At 40.9% G+C, this 21,537-nt stretch overlaps 1 protein-coding gene across 1 annotated transcript; it reads right to left on the reverse strand.

The window, feature by feature from the left end:
• Positions 1-833: 833 nt before the first annotated feature.
• On the reverse strand, positions 834-20,810 carry LOC130869284 (nuclear body protein SP140-like protein). The gene is made up of 8 exons (XM_057761286.1): positions 20,801-20,810; positions 18,391-18,533; positions 16,946-16,984; positions 13,313-13,428; positions 11,853-11,970; positions 11,510-11,581; positions 10,684-10,827; positions 834-962 (listed from the first exon to the last, which is right to left on the reverse strand). The coding sequence occupies exons 1-8, from the start codon at positions 20,808-20,810 to the stop codon at positions 834-836; spliced, it is 771 nt and encodes a 256-aa protein (XP_057617269.1).
• Positions 20,811-21,537: the final 727 nt, after the last annotated feature.

Below are 21,537 nucleotides of genomic sequence, written 5' to 3' on the forward strand. Positions count from 1 at the left end.
TCAGCATACAAAAGTTCATAGTGGGGGTGGGGGCGGGAAGGCACTCTGAGCCTGAGGGACACATGGTTACTCAGTACTGGGATGGAGAAATGTGAGAAACCACAGTCGAGAGAAGGATCCTGATTCGTGGGTACATGGTCAGAGAAGAGGTGGGGTCACCAATCATGTCAGTGTTAGATGGAGGGGTCCAGTGATCCATTAATTGGAGCAGCAAGGCTGTTGTAGATGAACTTGGTCCAGGGTCCCATCATGCCTCAGGGTGCTGGGAGGGGCCTGCCGAATCTCAGAACCAATGTTGGAAAATGGTGCAAGAGAGACTTTGACTGGTTGAAGCCAAGAGGACCCACAGCGGGTGAGAAAGAGAAGCACACACCTTGCAAACAGTGCTTGTGTGCACACACCTTGCAAACAGTGCTTGTGTGGAGAGTTTTTTTTTTTTTTTTTTTCCTGGAGAGGGAAGAGAGAGAGAAAGGGAGTGCGGAGCAGCCTCTTGGAAAGAGAAAGAAATACAGACATGCAAAGAGACAGACACAGATAGACAGAGAGGATGAGAGACAGAGACAAAGGTACAGAGAAGCAGAATCAGAAGCAGAGAGACAGACATGGAGAGATACAAAGAAAGGCAGAGACAGAAGGCAGGCAACAGAACACCTCCTTTTAAAGGGGGTGTAGCTATAGTAACATATCTGATGTATAGCTGATGACCTTGTCAGGACAATGAGCAGTTCAGAGTACTGCCTGATTATTGACAAGTGCGTCCTGCCAGGTGACAGAGGACGTGCCAGCATAATGCCTGAATGCTAATAATGGGTAGTGGAGAGAATAGAAAAAAACTATGTAAACAAAACAGTTTGCTTACATGGTTGAAGTTGTTTGCTTGTTTTCTTGATTGAAAAAATTCTTTTGAAATTCTTCTCAAATAGTTTTCTTGTTGTGTCTCCAAGATTGCCAAACCTCTGATCCTGAAAAGAAAGTAGGAAACCAGTGATACCTGTTGCTTGGTAAGCTTGGCCAGCCAGTCCTCCAAATAACCTAGAATCTTGCTTAGACTATTCCAGAAGGTTTAACCCAGTTAAGAAGAGGTTATGGGGTCCGCAAATGACTCAGCGGGTAAAGGTACCTGCTGCTAAGCAGACTGAGTCAATCCCTGGGATCCACATGGTGGGAAGGGAACTGATTCCAGCAAGTTGTTCCCTGACCTCCATACACACCTGCACCCTGCATACATACACTGATGCACTGTCTCCCTCAAAGTCAATAAATAGAAGTGTAACAATTTTTTTTGTTTGCTTCTGTTATGTTTTTTTGAGACAGGGTTTCTCTGTTTAATCCTGGCTATCCTGGAACTCACTCTGTAGACCAGATTGGCCTTGAACTCACAGATACTCACCTGCCTCTGCCTCCTGAGTGCCACCGCCTGGACCCCCACCTTTTTTTTTTTTTAAGGAAGAGGTTATATTCCTTGAGAGTTTGGTTATGTTTTTTTCTTGGGAAGACAGAAATAAAACTAGTATTTCAGGCTGAATATCCCTTGCTCTAGGTGCCTGAGATCAGTAGTGGCTTTGACTTCAGTTGTTGGGATATTTGGCTATACATAATGAGGTACCAGAGGAAGTTTTCATGGTATGAGATTTTCCACTTCTACCATGTTGGTGCTAGGTGAGGTACGGCAGCATACAAATTCTTAGGAAAATTAACAGAGTCTTCCTTTACCTGCACTTTTAATCCCTTGGAAATTTATTAGGCTAGATAGGGAGTTATGGAATTTGAAGAAGAGGCATATTCTTAATATAGCAACTTAAAATGTTGAAATACTAGCACAGTGGTGGTGACACACCCTTCTGTCTCATCCTAGAGAAGTGAAGGAGGGTGGATCTCTGTGAGATCAAGACTGTATGGGAAAAAAAAGACTGTATGGGTCTACGTAGCAAGACCCTTCTAAAAGCATCCTTTCAGCAAGCCACTTGTCATGCTTAGTTAAACTAAAAGATGATATTACGTTCTCAAACTAGCCACAAAAGGTAAACTGAGAGAATATATTACTTATTCATTTTAGGATTAAAACTAACAAAACATAGGGGGTAAAATCAACAATAGTGAATTCAGTTAGCTATAACTTATCTCACATACCCACCCTGAATTTGGGGCACAGAAAAGTCTTCAACTACTTAAAGAGCTAAAATAAAAAATGATAGAATGAAATTAATTGTTCTTTCTAGGTTGATCAGAGACAGTGAAGTATAGTTTCTATGCCCCAAACTTATGTCACTCTGGACAAGATGAAGTTTTCATGCCTACTTCATGCTTCAGTGGACAAAGACTCAATGTGACAACTTCGTTGAACCTCCTTCCCCCCCTCTCAATTGTCTACCTTGACCTCTGTCTGGTGTTTTAGACTCTAGTTGTATTTTATTTTCACTAAAGTTGGCTTAGATTTCCTTCTGGTCTCCCCTCAGATTTTTGAGAAAGTGTTTTAAACACATACTCCAAATCCTTAGGTCTCCTAATGCAGTCACTCAGGGTGTTTTCTAATTCTGTGGCAATTTTTAGAAGATTTATCATCATTTATTATAATAATAATTGTTAGAGTACTATTTGTATTGGTATCCATCAGATAGAAGGTCAGAGCATCCCTCAGCACTCCTCAGAGCAGCTCTTCTTGCAGTAGACGGGAATTAACACAGAGGCCCCCAAATGGACAATGCCCAGAGTCTGACTCTGTAGCACTCAGATCCAAATGGGCAGTTGTTATCAAACCCCTCTCTTCAAGGCTCAGGGATCTAAGTGGAAGAGGTGGCACAAAGACTCTAAGACCCTGAGGTGGTAGATGAGTCCAGGAAGTAGCATCTTCCAGACACTGGAGAGCTCATACCCACATAACTCACAGAGACTGTGACGGGATGCTTAAGACCTGGAGAGGTTCAAACCAGACATCTTCATCATATTCTTCCCTCCCACCCTGGCCCAGTTCCTTCTAGGTCCTCACCTCCCTATCCACTCAACTTCAGATTATCTCCCTCTCAGAAAAATAACAAAAAGCCTCAAAAAATGAAAATCAAAACAAACTAAAAAAACAACAACAACAGACAAAGATAAAAGAGAACAAAACAACACAAAATGTAAAAGCACACACCCTCCCCCCACTACCACGTGCAGCTACTTGCACAGCTTCTGGTTTGTGCTCCCTGCTCCTGAGTTCTGGGCCCTTTGCTCCATGTACAGAACTGTTTTACTTGCTTTTAATTTGTCAAGCAAAATACATTTGTTAGTATTTAAGCAGCAACAGGCAGAAAACCAAAGTGACCAGGACTGTTCATGGCGCCACTGGTTGCAACGCTGGTCGTGACTCTGCAACCACAACACCTGCTGGGCAATAAAGATTATTATACCTAAAACAATTTATTGGACCTCATAACACAGGTAAATATTTCATTAATTAATAATAATAAACTTGAAAGTTTTACAATGGCAGACATTACCATGGAAAATTTTAGTAATCTTTTTGCTGATACTATGGATTGTATTCTGCAAGGCTTATATATATCCATTTATTGGATATTGGGACTCAGTTTTTTCCTTCATATTATAGCCTTAAGAAAATGGTTTGATAACAGAGACAAGAATGAGGCACTTTTAGAAATGATACAGTCTTTACAGACTAATAATGAATAGCTAGCTGACAGGACTAATACCATTGAAAATCAAAAGTTACCTGAAAAAATTAATACCATTGAAAAGGATAACATTAATTCGACAGACAAAATGCAATACATGTCAAAGGGTACTGAGAAATTATCTGAAGAATTCATACTATTGAATTTGACAATCAAAATCTGTCAAAAAGTTATTATAGGTTAGCAGATAGAGTATCTCTCCAGGAAGGTAATCTGCACATTATCTAAATAATGTCCAAGGATGAGACTTTATCTTTAAAGGAAAAACTTCACACCTTGGTATCACAGGTACAGAATGAGAACCAAAGGCTATGTGCCTCAGTGAAATCACTAGAACTATATACAGGCCAGGAGATTCAGGCTTTACAAAAGACAAGAGTAAAAAGATCTGAAATGATTGAGGAAATTATTGGAGCAGAAATAACAGGGAAAGAAGGTAAAAGGACAGGATTCAACATTGCCAGTAATTGTCAGAGATGACTTACCCAGGGTATTAGCTTCCTACCCTGTAATCTACTCTGACAAAGCATCAAGTTCTAAAGGTCCAAAAGGACCTAAAGAATGTAAATGAATACCTATATGAATGAATGATCTAAAAGAAATTAAACAAGCTGTCATAACTTATGACTTGCATTTTGAATTTGTTAGGAAGATAGTAAAGACATGGGCTTCTAGCATTAAGGCCAACCCACATGACTCGGTTCAGTTAGTTTCAGCAGTCCTGGATGATGGGCCCCAACTGCTGTGGAAATGTTATTTCAGACGAGAGGTAAAATTTTTAGAAAAACAGAGAAAAGCAAAAGGGCTTGAGACTTCCCAAGATCACATTCTTGGTGACGGCACTTATGCTGACCCACGGGCTCAAGCTCTTTATGATGAACAAATCTTGTCCCTATGTCAAAAATCATCCTTAAATGCTTGGAACAGGATTCTAGAACTAGGAAAATAAATTTTAAATCATATACCAGCATTAAACAGGGCCAGAGAGAACCCTTTAGTGATTTTTTACAAATAGTAACCAAGGCTGTACAAATAGGAGTAAGAGTCCCAGATGCTAGAAGAGTACTTATTGAATCTCTTGCTTTTGAAAATATCAACTTAGAATGCAAAAATATACTTGGGCCTTTAAAGGTTAGATCAGCACCTATGGATAAATAGATTCTGCATACAATGAACATTGAGACATTTGACTATAATACTGGGTAGGAGAAGCAATTTCCAAGGTATGAGGAGACATCAAAATGCCAAATGTTTTAATTGTTGTAGAATAGGACATCTGAGAAGAGATTGTAGAAAAGGAATTCTTAGGAATAATGTTTCCTCTAGGAATAGCAAAAATAAAAGGTGTTAACCTTCTGGATTATGTAGAAGGTGTGGCAAAGTCTGACATTGGATTAATGAAAGCAGATCAACAAAAGACAGACAAGGCAAATCGATACCATCAGAAAACTCCTTGGGGTCTTTTGCAGGCCCCCAAGTCAAAAGTAGTCCAGTCATTCCTAGTCACTGTAGAGGACATGTCTTACCAGGAAAATTAAAAAAATACAGAGCTTTCTGTAAAAAGCTATACTGTCCTGGATGATGGAATAAACCTGGAGGATGAATCAAAAATTCCAACAGAAAATAGGAAACGTATATTCTGTCAGACTTTTATAAATGATCAAAGACAAAAGCTAAGCATGCTTATAATGTAATTGTGGGTTTGATAGACATAGGTATAAACGTGACTCCAGAATCTTGGCATCCAAATTGGCCTTATCAAGAGGCAGATGTTCAATTTCTAGGAATTGGAACCTATCTCAAATGAAACAAACACAAGATGGGTTGAATGCATAGGGACAGATGGACAGAAAGGAAGGCTAGTGTGCTAGCACTGCAGTGAATTTATGGGGCCATGACCTGTTGCAGCAGTGGAATACCCAGATTAGCACTCTTGCAGTTCCAGAAACTCATATTTCTGGGATGGATATTATAAGGTACTATACACAAAGGTCACCAGCCATTCAGGATGTACAAGAACACAAAGCAACTAGCAAACTTTTAGAGGTACCAATGGCCCTACATTTAAAAAGTTTAACTAAAAAACCAATATGATTTAAACAGCGGCCTTTAACAGAAGGGAAACTGGTGGCTTTATAATAGCTAGTACAGAAGCAATTAGCTGTTCACCATATTGAAGAATCAACAAGCTTTTGGAATTCTCCTGTACTTGTTGTTAAATAGAAATCTGTTAAGTAGAGAATGGTGCCAGATCTAAGAGCTGTCAACAAGGTAATTTACCCTATGGGCCCTCTACAATCTGGAATTCCTCTGTTTTCTCTATTACCAAAAGAATGGTCTCTCATAGTAATTGATTTAAAGGACTGTTTTTTCACTATACCTTTACAAACAAAGGACAGAAAAAAAATTTCCTTCACAGTGCCTACTTATAATAATTCTCAACCTACTAGGAGGTATCAGTCGACCATCCTTCCACAGAAAACACTCAATAGCCCCACCCTACGCCAATACTTTGTAAGTCAGCCATTGGAAATAATACTTAAAAAATTTCCTAAATTTATAATTTACCATTACATGGATGACATTTTGCTATCTGATTTAAACATAGATACTTTTGAAAGAATGATTGAAGAAGTAAAGAAAGTTTTGCCAAAATGGGGATTACAAATTGCTTCTGAAAAAAAATATAAAGAGGAGAGTCTGTCAATTACTTAGGTTATAAAATAGGTTTACAGAAAATTAGAACACAAAAGGCAGCAATTGTGAACACATTTTAATGACTTTCAAAGATTGTTAGAAGACATTTCTAGCCTATGACCAGATGTTGAGATAACACCTGATCTAATAATTCATTTAAGCAAAACCTTAGATGGTGACAAAGACTTAAATAGTCCCAGAGAATTAACAGCTGAAGCAGAAGAGGAATTGATTGTCATTTAAGAAAAATTACAGGAGGCACATGTGAATAGGATGAATTCAAATCTTAATTGCATTTCAGTTATATTGCCTTCCATAATTTCCCCTATAGGAATTTTATTGCAAAGAGAAGATATTATCTTAGAATGGATCTCTTTTTAATCACATAAACCAAGTAAAAAATTAAAACTTTAGGTGGAAAAAATCTCTAAATTAATTATAAATGAATGATTGAGACCTTGTGAAGTAGTAGGTTGTGTTCCACTTTGCACATTTTGGAAAATTATAATATGTATACCACACCATTGACACTTATTCAGGTTTTCAATGGGAAACTGCTTTAGAAAATGGGCAACCTTAGCAACCTTAGAAAAGGTTGATTCTGTAATCACACATTCATTAGAAGTTATGGCTATCATGGGTATACTTGCACAAATAAAGACAGATAATGATTCAGCATATATCTCTAAGAAATGAACCCGCTTTTTGCTTATTATATTGTAAAACATCTTACAGGTATATCAAATAATCCTACAGGTCAGGCAGTTATAGAAAGATCAAATGAAACTATAAAGGACATGTTCAAAAAACAGAAAGGGATGGAAAATACCCCCAGAAATGGATTACATACTGTTTTATTAACCTTGAATTTTTTAATGCTAATGAGAAAGGAACAACAGCAGCAGAGAGACATTGGATAATTAAAAAAAAATCTGTGTTAAATTAGCCAGTACATTTCAAAGATCTGTTGACCTCACAATGGACACCAAGAAATTTGCTATGTTTGGGAAGGGGTTTTGCTCTTGTTTCAACAGGAGAAGACAAGTTATTGATACCATCAAAATTAATAAAGATTCAGTTTGAAAAGAGAAATCTCTTGAGAAAGAGGAATGATGGCTCATCTGCAGAGGAGACAACCAATCAGTAGATAAGAAAGCCTCATAAGGGTTGGGGCATGGTTCCATTCTTGTTTTTGCAGGAAAATACTCATCTTCAAAAAGTCAATAGGGCCTGAACAGCTAGATATCTAAAGAAGAAAAGATAATTATGCAGATAGGATCACCAAGCAAAGAGAATTATCACTTATGAGGACAGATCATCTGAGGGTAAGAATCTCTGAACATAAACTATGATAATAGTCATGACTCACTTAAAAATCAAAGCTGGCTTTGGAGTTGGACAATGACTCTGTCCTTCTCTAAATCCAAGCATGTTCTTAAAAGAAAAATTCAGAGTTTCTGTCTCATGTCAGGAGCTATCTGGTATGAGACAGAAAGCAGAAAGAATTTAGAAAAAAATTTACTTTTCTTCATACCTATTTTGTCTCTCATTGAATATATATCTGTATAAATAAGGTTTAAATTTTCTACAATGAATAATGAATTTTCCTGCAGTAATCTTTGAAGCTTCCAGGAAGAAGATGGGGCCCCACAACAAGGAATCCACCTGGTTGATATGACATCATGATGTTGATAGCGGTACTATAAAGCCTGTTTTGGGTACCAACTGCTCAAGATGGTTCCAACTTGGTTAACTGAAATGGTGTACTTTTTTACAACATTCTAGTCAGAACTCCAAATAGGAATCTCAGAAAAACCCTACCAAATGCTCAGAGACTATTTGCAATTATACCAGACAGTAATCTTGGAACTTACCCATCATTTTACTTTCACAGGATCACATAGAAAGAACATCACCCCCATGATAGCTACAAGAAATTCTAGAAGACGATATCCTCTCTCCTATCAAACTTTGCCCTCAGAGTTAGAGATATCACTTAAAGGTTGATTGAAAGTAGTATAGGGTTAGGGGTTGGAGAGGAAATTATGTAGGCTCAGGGATCTCTTTGAGGAAAAAAAAAGGGAAATTGGATGTGAAAATAGATTAATGTGAACTTATTCACGCTAATAATAATAGTGAGTAATAGAGTGAATAATTGCAAGTTAATATTTATAGGCAATTTACGTTGGTATAGATTTTTGTATATTGATACAAACTTAAATTATATTGAATATGTTCCTCTTTTTGTCTACAGTATTTGTATATCTAGGCAAAGTTATTTTGTCATATTGTATGCATGCATGCTTCTACCCCTGCTTAAGACATTTTGTATACTGATACAATTTTAGGATGTATTTATCATATTGCAATATACATTTCTACCTCTAATCAAAATACTTTTGCATTGTTTACATTTTGAGGTCATTATCCTCATTCATTGCACAGTTGTTTAAAGATTATTTAATATTCTAATGGGAAGTCTTATTAAGTTTTATAGGTATCAAGAATTATAGACCACTTGTCATCCATGTTTCTCATACTTACAGTTAGACTGATCAGTTTCTTTAGATACATAAAGATTATATTCTGCATAGATCGATAACCATCAGTCACTTCAAAGAGCTGTAGAATATGGGATTTAAATAATTTAGGGTTCTGTTGATGTGAGATGTGATTGCTCCTGGTAGCACCAATAAGAATGTTGAGCACTGCTGGGCGATGGTGGCACACGCCTTTAATCCCAGCATTCAGGAGGCAGAGGCAGGTGGATCTCTGGGAGTTCGAGACCAGCTTGGTCTACAGAGCTAGTTCGGGGATAGGCTCCAAAGCCACGGAGAAACCCTGTCTCGAAAAAAACCAAAAAAAACCCCCCCCCAAAAAAAAAAAAAAAAAAAAGAATGTTGAGCACTGAAGATATTTCACTTGGAGTTTGTTTTTTTTTTTTTCTTGGCAAAAATGGCTTTCGGGCAAGGTACTGCCCATGTATCGATCACTGACAAAATGCACAATGTCCAAGCAGGATACAAAAAAAAAAAAAAAAAAAAAAAGACTGTGAAATCTTGCTAAAACAGAATAAGACAGTTTTCAAAAATTTCTTGCCTCTGAAATGGTCTGTCAGGTACACTAGGCCTTAGCCAAAGTTGGTTGCTCCAGTGTTACAAATGAGACATTGGGTGATTATCCAGGTAGCCAGTTGTCTCCGTCATTTGTTGCATATTTTGGAAGTTGCTTGATTACACTTCCTGCTTACTTCAGTAATATTATTTCCCTTCTCGGGTCTTTGATAGGGTTGAAGAATAGATAGTTGTAGTTACTTTCCTCTCATAGCTTGGCCAAGTTATTTCTAATACAAGACTTATATTCCTTAGGATAGGACAATTATTGAAACATCACATGTTTCTTGCTTAATATTGTTTGCACTGATTGTAATTCTAATTTTTATACCTGATATTTGTTATTATTGTATATAAATTTGTATTATGCTTAGAACTCTCTCATTTAAAAAAAGGGGGGAAGTGCTGTAGGAATTCCTACCGCCAGTAGCCTTTAAGTTATCAGCCCACTTGGGTGAGGCCTCTTATACTATAAATGCTGATGTAAAGCATGTTCCCTCTTCTGGATTCAGTTCCTGTTCCCAATCATGCAAAGGACTGCGGTCTGTGAATCTATCCCTAAATAAATAACTCTTTATTATACTCAATTCTTAGCTAGTGTGGGATAGCCTTTTAGCATCCATCTTCAGACTGGTTTCTCTGCTTCTCTGATCTTTCAGCTTTCACCCCCTAATATCTGTCTTTGGGTTTTTATTAAGACCAATTAGAACTCATGCTACAGAGATCTGCCTGCCTCAACCTTTGTCATTTTTATTACTTTAAGCATGTGTGCTTATGTGTGTTGTGTGCATGTGCTTGCAGGTGCTGAGGAGTTAAGAAGAGGGTGTTGCATTCCCTGGAGTTGGAGTGCACATGAGCCCCTGATATGAGTGCTGGGAGCCATACTCCTCTCCCCCAGAGCAGCAAGGACTCTTAACCCCTGAGCCATCTCTCCAGTTCTGTGACAAGAACGTTTTGCTACAGCACTAGGACTTTTAGATACTAAGAAATTTGAGGTTTGGCAAAGTAGAAGTCTGATTTTCTCTCTTTAGAGTCACTGCTATTTTCCCCACCTGCATCATGAGGTTTTTTGAATTTTTCCTCAACTTTGACTTGTATGGGCTTGCCCCATGATGGGGGGAGGGGATTATAGCATTTCCCTGACATGATGAAAAATGACTCAACTCAGAGAAAAAAGAAAGCAAAGCAGAGGCTCTTACTTTATAAAATATGCTGTGGTTATGAAAGATGAGGCGCATGTCCGCAACAAAATGCTTTACTGAATGGTATGCCTTCTTGTTCAGCCTGTTCTTGACTTTGTTTAACCACATGTGTTCTTTGAGGTCTGGAAAGTCTTCTTTACTCTGTTGTGAAAAGAACCAAAATTATATGTGTGATGGGGCTGCTGTCAGTATAGTCCTTAGCTGGCCTTCCACATGCTCCCATGGTTGTGGATTCTGAATGCTTGTAACTTTATCCCTCTAATACATAGAGTGAAATCCTAACACCTGGCACACTGGAAGTAAGAAGTAAAGGCTTTGCAATTAGCTTATGAAGGTGTAGCCCCAGGAATGGGATTAGTGCCCTTATTAAGATTCCAGGGAGCTCTCCCAGTCTCTTTTCACCATTTGAGAGAGCAGTCAGAAGTGAGTTGCCTGCCTTCTGGAAGACTTTTAGCCAGTTGTCATGGCACACACATTTAACCCCAGAATATTGAATGCACAGGTAAATGAAATCTCTATGAGTTCAAGGCCTGCTTGGTCTACAGAATGAGTTCCAGGCCAGACAGAGATATAGAGTGAGACCTTGTCTCACATTAAGAAGTAAAAGATCCTTACCAGAAGCCAGACTTTATCTGCACCTTGGCCTCAGACCTTCAATGTCCAGAGCCATAAGAAACAAATTTATATTGTATATACTGCCCCAAGTCTATGGTAGTTTGCTATGTATGGCTTCCTGCACAAAGACACCCATCAAGAAGGCAAGAGAAAGACAACTTGTATGGGAATAAGATCACAAGATTTCAGTTTTGCTGTCCTTACTTACTTGCTTTGGTTTGCTGATAAAAAAGCAACATTTTGGTTCCTGATAGACAGTCAAGAGAAGCAGCTCACATTTCTGCAAAAGATGAAAGGCGATTCTCAATGGATGATCACTTAGGGAGAAAAGGTCTGCTTAAAATCCAAGATTCAATAAAAGACTCCTAGACCCCCTTGGACCTCTTTGAGACAAATATGAAATGTGGCTACTCCTTGGAGTATGAATTTTACAATGGGTCACATGATCCAAGCACATCATGATTTACCTTGGGGTTCTCTTCCTTACCCTCTGTGAGACCATGTTCTTCTACCAACCAAAAAGAGAGACCTTCAACTTCACATTGACTCACCAGCTGCTCCTCAGGCAACATCTTCCTCTTCAGGACCTCAGATTCTTTATGGCATGCTTGATTTTCTTGGCACTTTGCCTGATCCTTTATCTTGCAGAAGACACAGCTCCATGGGCCACTGAGAGATCAGAGATAAAGTGAGCAAGGACAGAGTCTGTGGACCAGCCCCCATTCCTATGGCTGACAAAGACCTCTGTTCAAGAATGGTTTCCACCTAGCATTCCACTTCACTCTTGGAGGACACTGGACTGGCTCTCCATGTGGGTTTGATATGCAAATATAACCCCTACTATCATTAGTGAGTGCTGTGAACAAGGTGGTAACCCAAGATAGTCCCATCAAAAAACTCAGTCTACACTGAGGGCTGTGTGACTCTGGGCAGGCAGTCCTGGGGGCTATAAGAAAACTGGCTGAAGGAAGCCATGCAAAAAAGCCAGTAAGCCACACTTCTCCATGGCTTCTGTATCAGGTACCTGCCATTACTCCTCTGAATGGGGGGGGGTGACAAACTGTTTGATAAAACTAAGTCTTTCCTTCCCAAGTTAAACACCAACAAAATCCTTGACAAAGTCATCCCAAATTTCATTCATTTCAATGATCTGTCTTAAAAATACTGGCCTCTCCTTGTCCATTCAGTGTTCTTTTTCAAAGCACCCATTACAAGACCCTCCTGAGGGGTGTTGGGAGCTGCATGTGGGCATTGTGAAAGAACTGATTCCTTCTGTGCTTTGGGATCATGTCTAACTAACCAGTAGAAGTGGTTTCCAATAATCCTCTGAGATGGTGCCCTGGAACGAGTGAGTGGTCTTATGAATCCTCCTGTTACCAGAGGGCAGTGTTCTCTTAAGGGATTTCCAGGAGACATCAGTCCCTGGGTCACAAGAGTTTCGTCCACACTATTGATACCACCAGTCTAATCCCTTGTCAACCTCTTGGAATCTCACATTCTATCTCTGCCCAGAGATGCAGATACAGCAAAGGCATGTTCTGGTGAGGGTTGGGGTGGGGTGCTGACATATAGGATTTCCAGTTCTCATGTAACCCAGAGTCAATGAGTTAGATAGGATGCTGGGGTGGATTTCTGTAGGCTTGACCACCCGACTTTATCAATGTTGTCATTCCGTAGTTGGGAAAATGAATGCCTGGCTAAAGCCAACAACCACTGTGTGATGCTGGCACCCCAGTGGAGCACATAGGTGACAAGCAGTGACACTTCTTTCAGGTGATCACTTTTCATTAATCTTTCCATAATTATTTCCTTTAATGTTCTGCTATGAGTTCTGTAAACAGTTCTATATACTTTTAGATCTTAAGACTAAGAAGGTCTTGCTCCCATCCTATCAATACATATTCAACTGGAGATAGCAACCCAGCAGGATGTGTGAGTGTTGGGGGGTGGGGGGATGAAGTGTGTCCTGAGGAGGAAGGGCCGGGGGTGGGGGCAGGGCTGTCTTACTAACCTCTCGTCTTCCACAGGTGGGATGTGGCATTTTTCATGATAGAATTTCCCACAACTACCACAAGGGTACAAGTTCCGGCCTTGGCTGCACACCGTACACTGTTGTGAATTTTCCAGCTACAAGAAGAAATGTTGCAAAATATCATCAAGAGCCATGTGACCCCAGAATGCTGAAACATGTAGGCTTTGCCTAAACCAAGGAGGCCCAGAAATCTTTACTCCAAAGTAGATATTTCAAATACTTTTTAAATGTGTGTGTTTCTGAGTGTATATACATGCACCACAGATGTGCAGTTGCCTGCAGAGGCCACAAGTGAGAATTGTATCCCCTGGCCTTACATTTTCAGGTGGTTGTCAGCTGCCATGTGGATGCTGGGAACCAAACCTGGGTCCTCTGGTTCTGTGGGACAATGGGTTGTACCCTGTCACTTGCATTTTAAATAAATGCTGATTGGCCAATAGCCAGGCAGGAAGTATAGGTGGGGCGACCAGGTAGGAAGTAGAGGCAGGGCAATGAGAATTCTGGATAGAGGGAAGTTTCAGTTTGCAGTCATCATCCAGACAAAGAGGAAGCAAGATGTGACTGCCTCGCCAAAAAAGGTACCATCCACGTGGCTAACACAGACAAGAAGAATGGGCTAATATCACATGTAAAAAGAGTTAATAAGAAACCTGAGCTAATGGGCCAATAAGTTTATGATTAATGTAGACCTCTGAATGTTTCTTTGGGACTGAACGACTGTGGGACTGGGCGGGACAGAAACCTCAGACAACACTCTGGGAGAGCAGCAGAGCTCTTCTTAACTCTCTCTATGTCTCACCAGCCCCTCTCCTCAAAATATGAAGGACTAATATTGAACAGAGATTTATAGAATGGAATTCTGATATGAAATAAAGTTCAGGGAATTGCTGGGATATGTCAGACTAAAAAAAAATTACATTGTAAAAAACAGTGACTCTGACACGGAAATAACAGAAACACCATTGCAATATCAACAGTAACAAAAAAGATGAATTAGAGATAACAAATATATTATTCAGAAAAGTCTAACTCCAAAATATAATGTCTTCATCTGGATTAATTAATTAATTTCATCATTATCATTATTGTGGGGAGGAGCTCATGTGGCAAGGGCAAGCTTGGGTTCTGATTTTGTTGACTCAAGTTTCCAAAGTGGCATTTCTAACATTCAAGGAATTTGATCAGGAGAACTACCTAGGGTTGTTGAGCAGGTTCTACTGTTAGAAGATGTATGTTCCTTGGGTTCTGTCCTGTGTCCTCGACTCATTTGCCTCAATATTCACAGTTCCTCCCATGACCACTCTTTCTCTAGCCTTTCAGGTCTGTATTCTGGTCTTGTTTTGAGCCTCCAGCACTCACTCTGTGCTTTGCTAGGGAGGTCTTTATTGTTCTGTAACACTGTCCTGTTCCTATGTCACAGTGACCCTCTATCCTCTCATCATATGAACCTGCCCCTCCCTGTCTCAGACACCCAGCCATTCACCAGTCATGTTCATTCTAAATTTTATAACTCGCCTCATGCTTGTGTAGGGCCTGATGCTATCGGGGTGCAGGATTCCTTACCCATGACATCACCAGCAAGAGAAAATATCCAACAAGTCAAAGCTGAAGTGAATAAAATTATAATTTGTGGTTTCTCTTTTTACCCAGGCATTTATTATGACACAAGATTCAAATTCTAGGCTGTAAACATGAATCTGGTCAAGGGGATCTCTTATAGGTACCTTGAATGGCCCCTGAGGGACATGTTTGGAGGCATCAATCTCCATCAGGAACCTGAGGCAGGGAATCTTGCAATAGTCTCTGCTTTTTGTAATAGTAGGTGAGGCTGTGTTTGCTGAACACACTGTTTTCAGGTTGCTGGGTCAGGATTTCTGAGTCATTTATTAAAAACACTGCAAAGTGAGTCCTGAGAAAGAGCAGGACACAGGCAAATCTACATAGTGGTCCATTGTCTAGAAGCCTGGATGGGCCCTTTGGTTTATCTTTTTTAATGTGGGTGTAGAATCCAGGCTCAGGCCTAGGTGATCAATGACTATTAAGGTACCATCCCCATAAACAGCCAGCCCCCTTTTAGTGGTGCTCCCTTCATGATGCTAGAGTTTGAACCCAGTGAACCTGGAGTGTGAAAGACAAGCATTCTACTACTAGGTAAACACTTTAGCATCAAGCCATGCCCCTTGCCTCTTTGGTTTTTTGTTTTTATTTTCATTTTATGTGCATGGATGCTTTGCTTTCATGTATATCTATGCACCACTTGTGAGCTTGGGGCCCACAGAGGACAAAAGAAGAAGTCAGATTCACCGGAATTAGAATGACCGATGGTTGCAAACTGCCAGGTGGATGCTAGATTCACGAAAGGGCAGCAAGTACTCTTAACCCCTGACCCTTTCTCCAACTTCTCCCTTTTAAACAAAAATTTGTTCTCTTATTTAATAGTAATCATTAATATGTTACAGACTGAAAACACTCGTGGAATTAAAAGTTATTCCAGGCTTGGAAGTGTAGTCCAACGGTAGAATGTTGAACTTAACATGAATAAGGCCCTAGGTTTGACCTTGAACATTGAGGGAGGAAAACATACCAAGTCTCTAGGATTCTATCAACATCAATTTCAGATCACTGAGTCTGGGCTGGAGTCAAGCAATAGACACAAAAACATTCTGATGGGTTCTAATGCGCAGTCATCAGGTGAGATCTCTGCCTGCAAGCAGTGGTCCATGGACCAGAAACTTCAGGATCTACTTCAGTCATCCAATGAGCTATCCAGACTCCAGAGATGAGAGCTCAATGCCTTGTCTCCAGCAGAGGAACAAAAGAAGTGTGGATGGGCCTAAATATGGTGCCTTCAGAGGTCAGAAGAAGTCCTGGGACTGGAGGTACAGATGGATATAAGCTACCGTGTGAATGCTGGGAATAAACTTGGGTCTTTTGGAAGAGCAGTTAGTACTAGTTCTCTTAACCACTGAGCCATCTCTCCAGGATTTAGTTCTTTAAAAATTGCATTTTATATATGTAAGTGTATACACACTCATGTGACAATGAGGTAGAGAGCAAAGGACATATTTAGGGAGCCTGTTTTATCTTTCCACCATATGGTTCCTGAGGATTGAACTCAGGTCATCAGGTTTAGTTCCTGGGTCATATTGCCAGTCCATTGTTTTATTGTTTTATTTTATTTTATTTTTTTATTTTTATTTATTTATTTATTTATTTATTTTTTGGGTTTTTTTCGAGACAGGGTTTCTCTGTGGTTTTGGAGCCTCTCCTGGAACTAACTCTTGTAGACCAGGCTGGTCTCGAACTCACAGAGATCCGCCTGCCTCTGCCTCCCGAGTGCTGGGATTAAAGGCATGCGCCACCACCGCCCGGCTTGTTTTATTGTTTTAAAGAATTGTTCCCACCTCAATCTCAAATGTTTCAATGTTAAATGGAGCACTGGCCTTTTATATTGTATAATATTTTAAAACATTAACCACAACAATACCATATTATAAAATCCATTTTTACTATAATCAGTGAGTTTAACAACTGTAATGTGACAGAAATCACAACTACCAATTTGTAGATGATAGCCTCAGACATCATGGAAGGAGATCTTGGAATAATTACCTTTCTCTTTTTCTTTGGTGGGTTCGGTAGCAATTCTTTCTGAAAAATAGAGATGTTAATGATGGGGTAAGTCTTTGCTTTTATTTTGTATTTCTAACTGCTTTCTAGTTACTCTGTCTGGATGTACCATTATTAAATACAAGTTGTCATGGAAATTGCTCCCCTTGTGCCCTAATGCTGAGTCAAGGATTTAAACCCATTTTTCTGACCCAGTGATTTTCATAGAGAGCTCAGAAAAGTGATGCTGCTTGATCTCCCACAGTTTCCAGACACATTGAGGGCCGGTTTCTAATGCCCTTCTTTCCCCATGCAGAAAGCCCCACCCTACACTTTATCAGAACTGTCCTTTGTGATCCAGCTCAGGGAAGACTGTTCCATAACAAGGCTTTTAGTCCTAAATCCAGAAATAGCCATCCCACCCCTTGGCTTCAGCATCATTTCCTACAGACTCCTCTCCTCCACAGTAGTAAATGGAGGTAGGGTGTGAAGGTGCAGTCTTGCCCTGGTCAGGGGCTCACACCTATACTCCCCATGTCTTTGAATGCAGCTCAATCAATATTTGCTGAGCAAACTTTTTTGTTTTATTGTGAGGATGACACAGGGATAGGCCATCTGAGATATGTGACAGAAAGATCTGTGTACCCTATGTCAAAAGAAACAGGTTCTACTACTAAGGGAGCCTCTTGATTTTCCCAGTTCAGGGGGTTGATATAAATGAAGAGCAAAGAACTTATTTCAAAATGCAATTTCAAATTATTTTCCTTTATTTACTCTTATTTTTGGGTAGATAGAGTTGAGGTTGGTCTCACTCTGTAACCTGTTCTGGCATTTACGACAATGTCTAAGCCATTCTTGAGCTCGGAACAGTCTCCCTGCCTCAGTCTCCACAAGCGTTGGGATTACAGGTTTGTCTCACCACACTCAGGTATTCAAAAAGAAATGTGAGGTGGTGACCTGGGAGAAGCACTGCTGGAACATTCTGTAATGCAGGCATCCACATGGGTACATTCTTTTTAGATGTAAAATTATATATTATTTTCATCACTGGAACTTCAAGTTTAAATCATAAATTTAATTTAAATTATATTCATACTACCAAATTTTATGCAACTAGTTAATGGTAAAGGTCACACTCTTTTCATCCAAAGGATGCAAGTTAATGCATTTAAGAGGATTAAGCTGTAATGCAAGCTAGTCAAGGTAATGCCTGAGTGCATGCTGGCAACAACCCATGCCATGGAACCTGGCTAAGAAGAATCATAACAGTATTGTTGACACTGCCATTCTGCCAACATCTGGTGCCAGTGAATTCTGACAGTGAAATCCTTGGTTGAAGAAACCATTCCCACCGGAAGAGCTTCTGAACTGTTGTCTTACAGTTTACATAGAAGCTTTTAATCCGCCATCTTTTCCTGGAACCATGGAAGCTATCTGCTGCACAATACCTCTATCAATTCTTTCAGGGTCCATTCATAGCAACGTATGCTTTCCTTCCACTTCTTGGATCTTTTACGGCCTCCACTGATTTCAAACTCCGTGGGCGTGAACCACTCTACATTGTCATTCCGTATACTCTTCTTATTGGTGCCTGTAAGACCAAGACAAACTGAGCAGCGAGCTACGAAAACACCTGCTCTTGCCCATAATGTCCTGGGTCTGGGGCTGAGGTTTAGTCTCAGGAGGATGTGCATTTTCCTCTCAGTCATCAGGGGCCACACACCCATCCTGATAGGTAAGGACAGAGAATGACTACCACTGACGTTATCCTTTATGAATCCATCTATTTTATGTGTATTGTTGCTTTGTCTGTGTGTCAGTGCACATCATCTGTGCTTACTGACCACAGAAGCCAGAAAAGGGCACTAAATCGCCTGGAACTGTAGTGATAGGTGGTTGTGAGCCAAGTGTGGTTGCTAAGAATTGAATCTCTATCCTCTGGAAAAGAAGCCAGTGTGCTGAACCATGAAGCCATTTCTCCAGCCTTTGTCATTACTTTTTGTTTTGTTTTGTTTTTCTTTTTTTCTCATTTTTTTTATTCTTTTTTAATTAAAATTTCCAACTGCTCCCCGTTTCCCATTTCCCTCCCCCTCCTCCCACATATTGCCCCCTCCCCCGCTCCCCTCCCCCTATCCCCACTCCTCTTCTCCTCCCCCCAGTCCATTCCCCCTCCCTCTCGATACTGAAGAGCAGTCCAAATTCCCTGCCCTACAGGAAGACCAAGGTCCTCCCACTTCTATCTAGGTCCAGGAAGGTGAGCATCCAAACAGGCTAAGCTCCCACAAAGCCAGTTCATGTATTAGGATCGAAACCTAGTGCCATTGTCCTTGGCTTCTTATCAGCCTTCATTGTCCGCCATGTTCAGAGAGTCCAGTTTCAACCCATGCTTATTCAGTCCCAGTCCAGCTGGCCTTGGAGAGCTCCCAATAGATCAGTTCCACTGTCACAGTGGGTGGGTGCACGCCTCGTGGTCCTGATTTCCTTGCTCATGTTCTCCCTCCTTCTGCTCCTCATGAGGATAGGGAACCTGAAATGAACCTATCCTATAATCATACTGATGAATATCTTGCATATCGCCATAGAACCTTCATCTAGCGATGGATGGAGATAGAGACAGAGACCCACACTGGAGCACCGGACTGAGCTCTCAGGGTTATAATGAGGAGCAGAAGGAGAGAGAACATGAACAAGGAAGTCAGGACCATGAGGGGTGCACCCAACCACTGAGACAGTGGGGCCGATCTATTGGGAGCTCACCAAGGCCAGCTGGACTGCTACTGAAAAAACATGGGATAAAACCGGACTCTCTGAATGTGGCGGACAATGAGAGCTGACGAGAGGCCAAGGAGAATGGCACGGGAACCTTCATCTGGCGATGGATCGAGAGAGAGACAGAGACCCAATTTGGAGCAACGGTCTGAGCTCTTATTGTCATTACTTTTTAAAGCATTCTACTGTAATATTAAAAGATTTTTTTAAAAAAGGAAATTCCCTAAAACATGACTAGGGTTCTTTTTCTTCGTTTTACTGTGACCCAGTGTAGGGCCAACTTGCATTTCAGAAAGGTGAGTGGGGCAGAAATTTCCCTGCGGGGTTCTTGTGCATCCAGCCATGAGGAAGCTGTCACCACAGCTACTTCTATAACATTACATTTTCAACTCATGACAGTTGGTTAGTTCTCATATTTTAGATTCATGACTAGTTGATGTTAAAAGTTATTTTGGAAATGTTATCTACAGGGACCAGTTAAATTACATGTAGGCAGTAGAATCACAGGAAAAAACACCTATTTGTTGCTGACAAACGAACTATATTGGGGCTAGGGAAATGGTTCAGTGGTAAAGAATATTAGCATCCAGAGGAACCTGTCTCCACCCCTTAAGGATATGAAGGAGCCCATCTAACCCTGTGTCACCACTGTGTGCAGGCAGGCAGCATCCTTTCTCTCTAAAAGGTGAAACTCTGCCTACTTCTCTCTCTCCTTCCTCTCCCCCCCCCCACATCCCTCTCTTTCTCTCTCTATCTCTCTGTTCTCTCCCTTTCTCTCTTCCCTCCCCCATTCCCTTTATCTCAATAAAAGTCCTCACTTAAGCTCTGCCTGCGTGGCGTATTTGTCTCTGGCCCATCATGAGGCCTCTGGCTCTCACCCGCCAAGGTCCCTCTCACACAGAATAGTTATATTTGGTGCCGCCATACATGACAGGCTCTCCTGGAAGTTCCTCCTGAGGACCAGCAGTTTGAGAACTGCCAGAACCCTGTACTTTTAAACCAGATCATTTTTCTAACTAAGGATTGCTGGAATTCTACATCCAACAGTGGGAGAATTGGCAGTAACAACAGGACTCTTCCCTCCCCGACCTGTTGCCATGTTTCTATGACTGAGGATTCATCTTGGCCATGATTTCTTGTCTTCTGGGTTTGTTCGAAAGACCCAGCACTGGGCACTCATAGTCTCGGACTCGGAGCCCTGATTTTGTGCTCTGTGGACCATAAAATCAGCCTGTGCCTTTCATACCAGATCCTCCCTTATACCCTGGCACCCTGGAGAACACAGGCTTAGGATCTTCCCTACCTCACTCATGGAAACTACACCCCGTTCAGATATCAAACCATATAGCTGCTTATTGGCGGTCTACACTCCTCCACCAGTGATCCATAGTAGGGGGCACAGCCTCTGTTCCTTTTCCCTTTTCTCTTTGCTTGTTTGTCTACTTCTTGATCTAGCCACGTTAAAACTCTGTCTTCTGCCCGTTGCAGCAGCCTCCTGCCACCTCCCACCATAGCTAAGCCTGTCTCAGGGTGGGATCCTCTCTCTGCCTGGAAACACTCTGTCTCACTAGGCATCTCATGCTCTTGTTCACAATGTCTTGCTCTTCTGTTTGTCTTGTCTCTGCCGCTGCCACCGCACCATTCAGCCTGGGATGGTGAGTTCCTCTTTTCCTTCTGGCTGCACGTCTACTCTGTTTTCCTTCTCTGTGCTCTAGTTCATGATGTGCCTTCTGCTTCCACCTGCACGGCAAATTCCCAGCCACCTTACCCACAGTGGGCTGTCCTGAGACCAACAGCGTCTGCTCGGGAATACTTTTTGTTTCCTG

This window comes from Chionomys nivalis, chromosome 2 (assembly GCF_950005125.1).
Source record: "Chionomys nivalis chromosome 2, mChiNiv1.1, whole genome shotgun sequence".
Taxonomy (NCBI): Eukaryota; Metazoa; Chordata; class Mammalia; order Rodentia; family Cricetidae; genus Chionomys; species Chionomys nivalis.

Coding starts and splice junctions, on each gene's coding strand:
- LOC130869284 (XM_057761286.1), bottom strand. Junction 16,985..18,390: donor CCCTGAAAGAATTGATAGAG/GTATTGTGCAGC, acceptor TCTATTTTTCAG/AAAGAATTGCTACCGAACCC. Junction 13,429..16,945: donor CACCAAAGAAAAAGAGAAAG/GTAATTATTCCA, acceptor TTCTTCTTGTAG/CTGGAAAATTCACAACAGTG.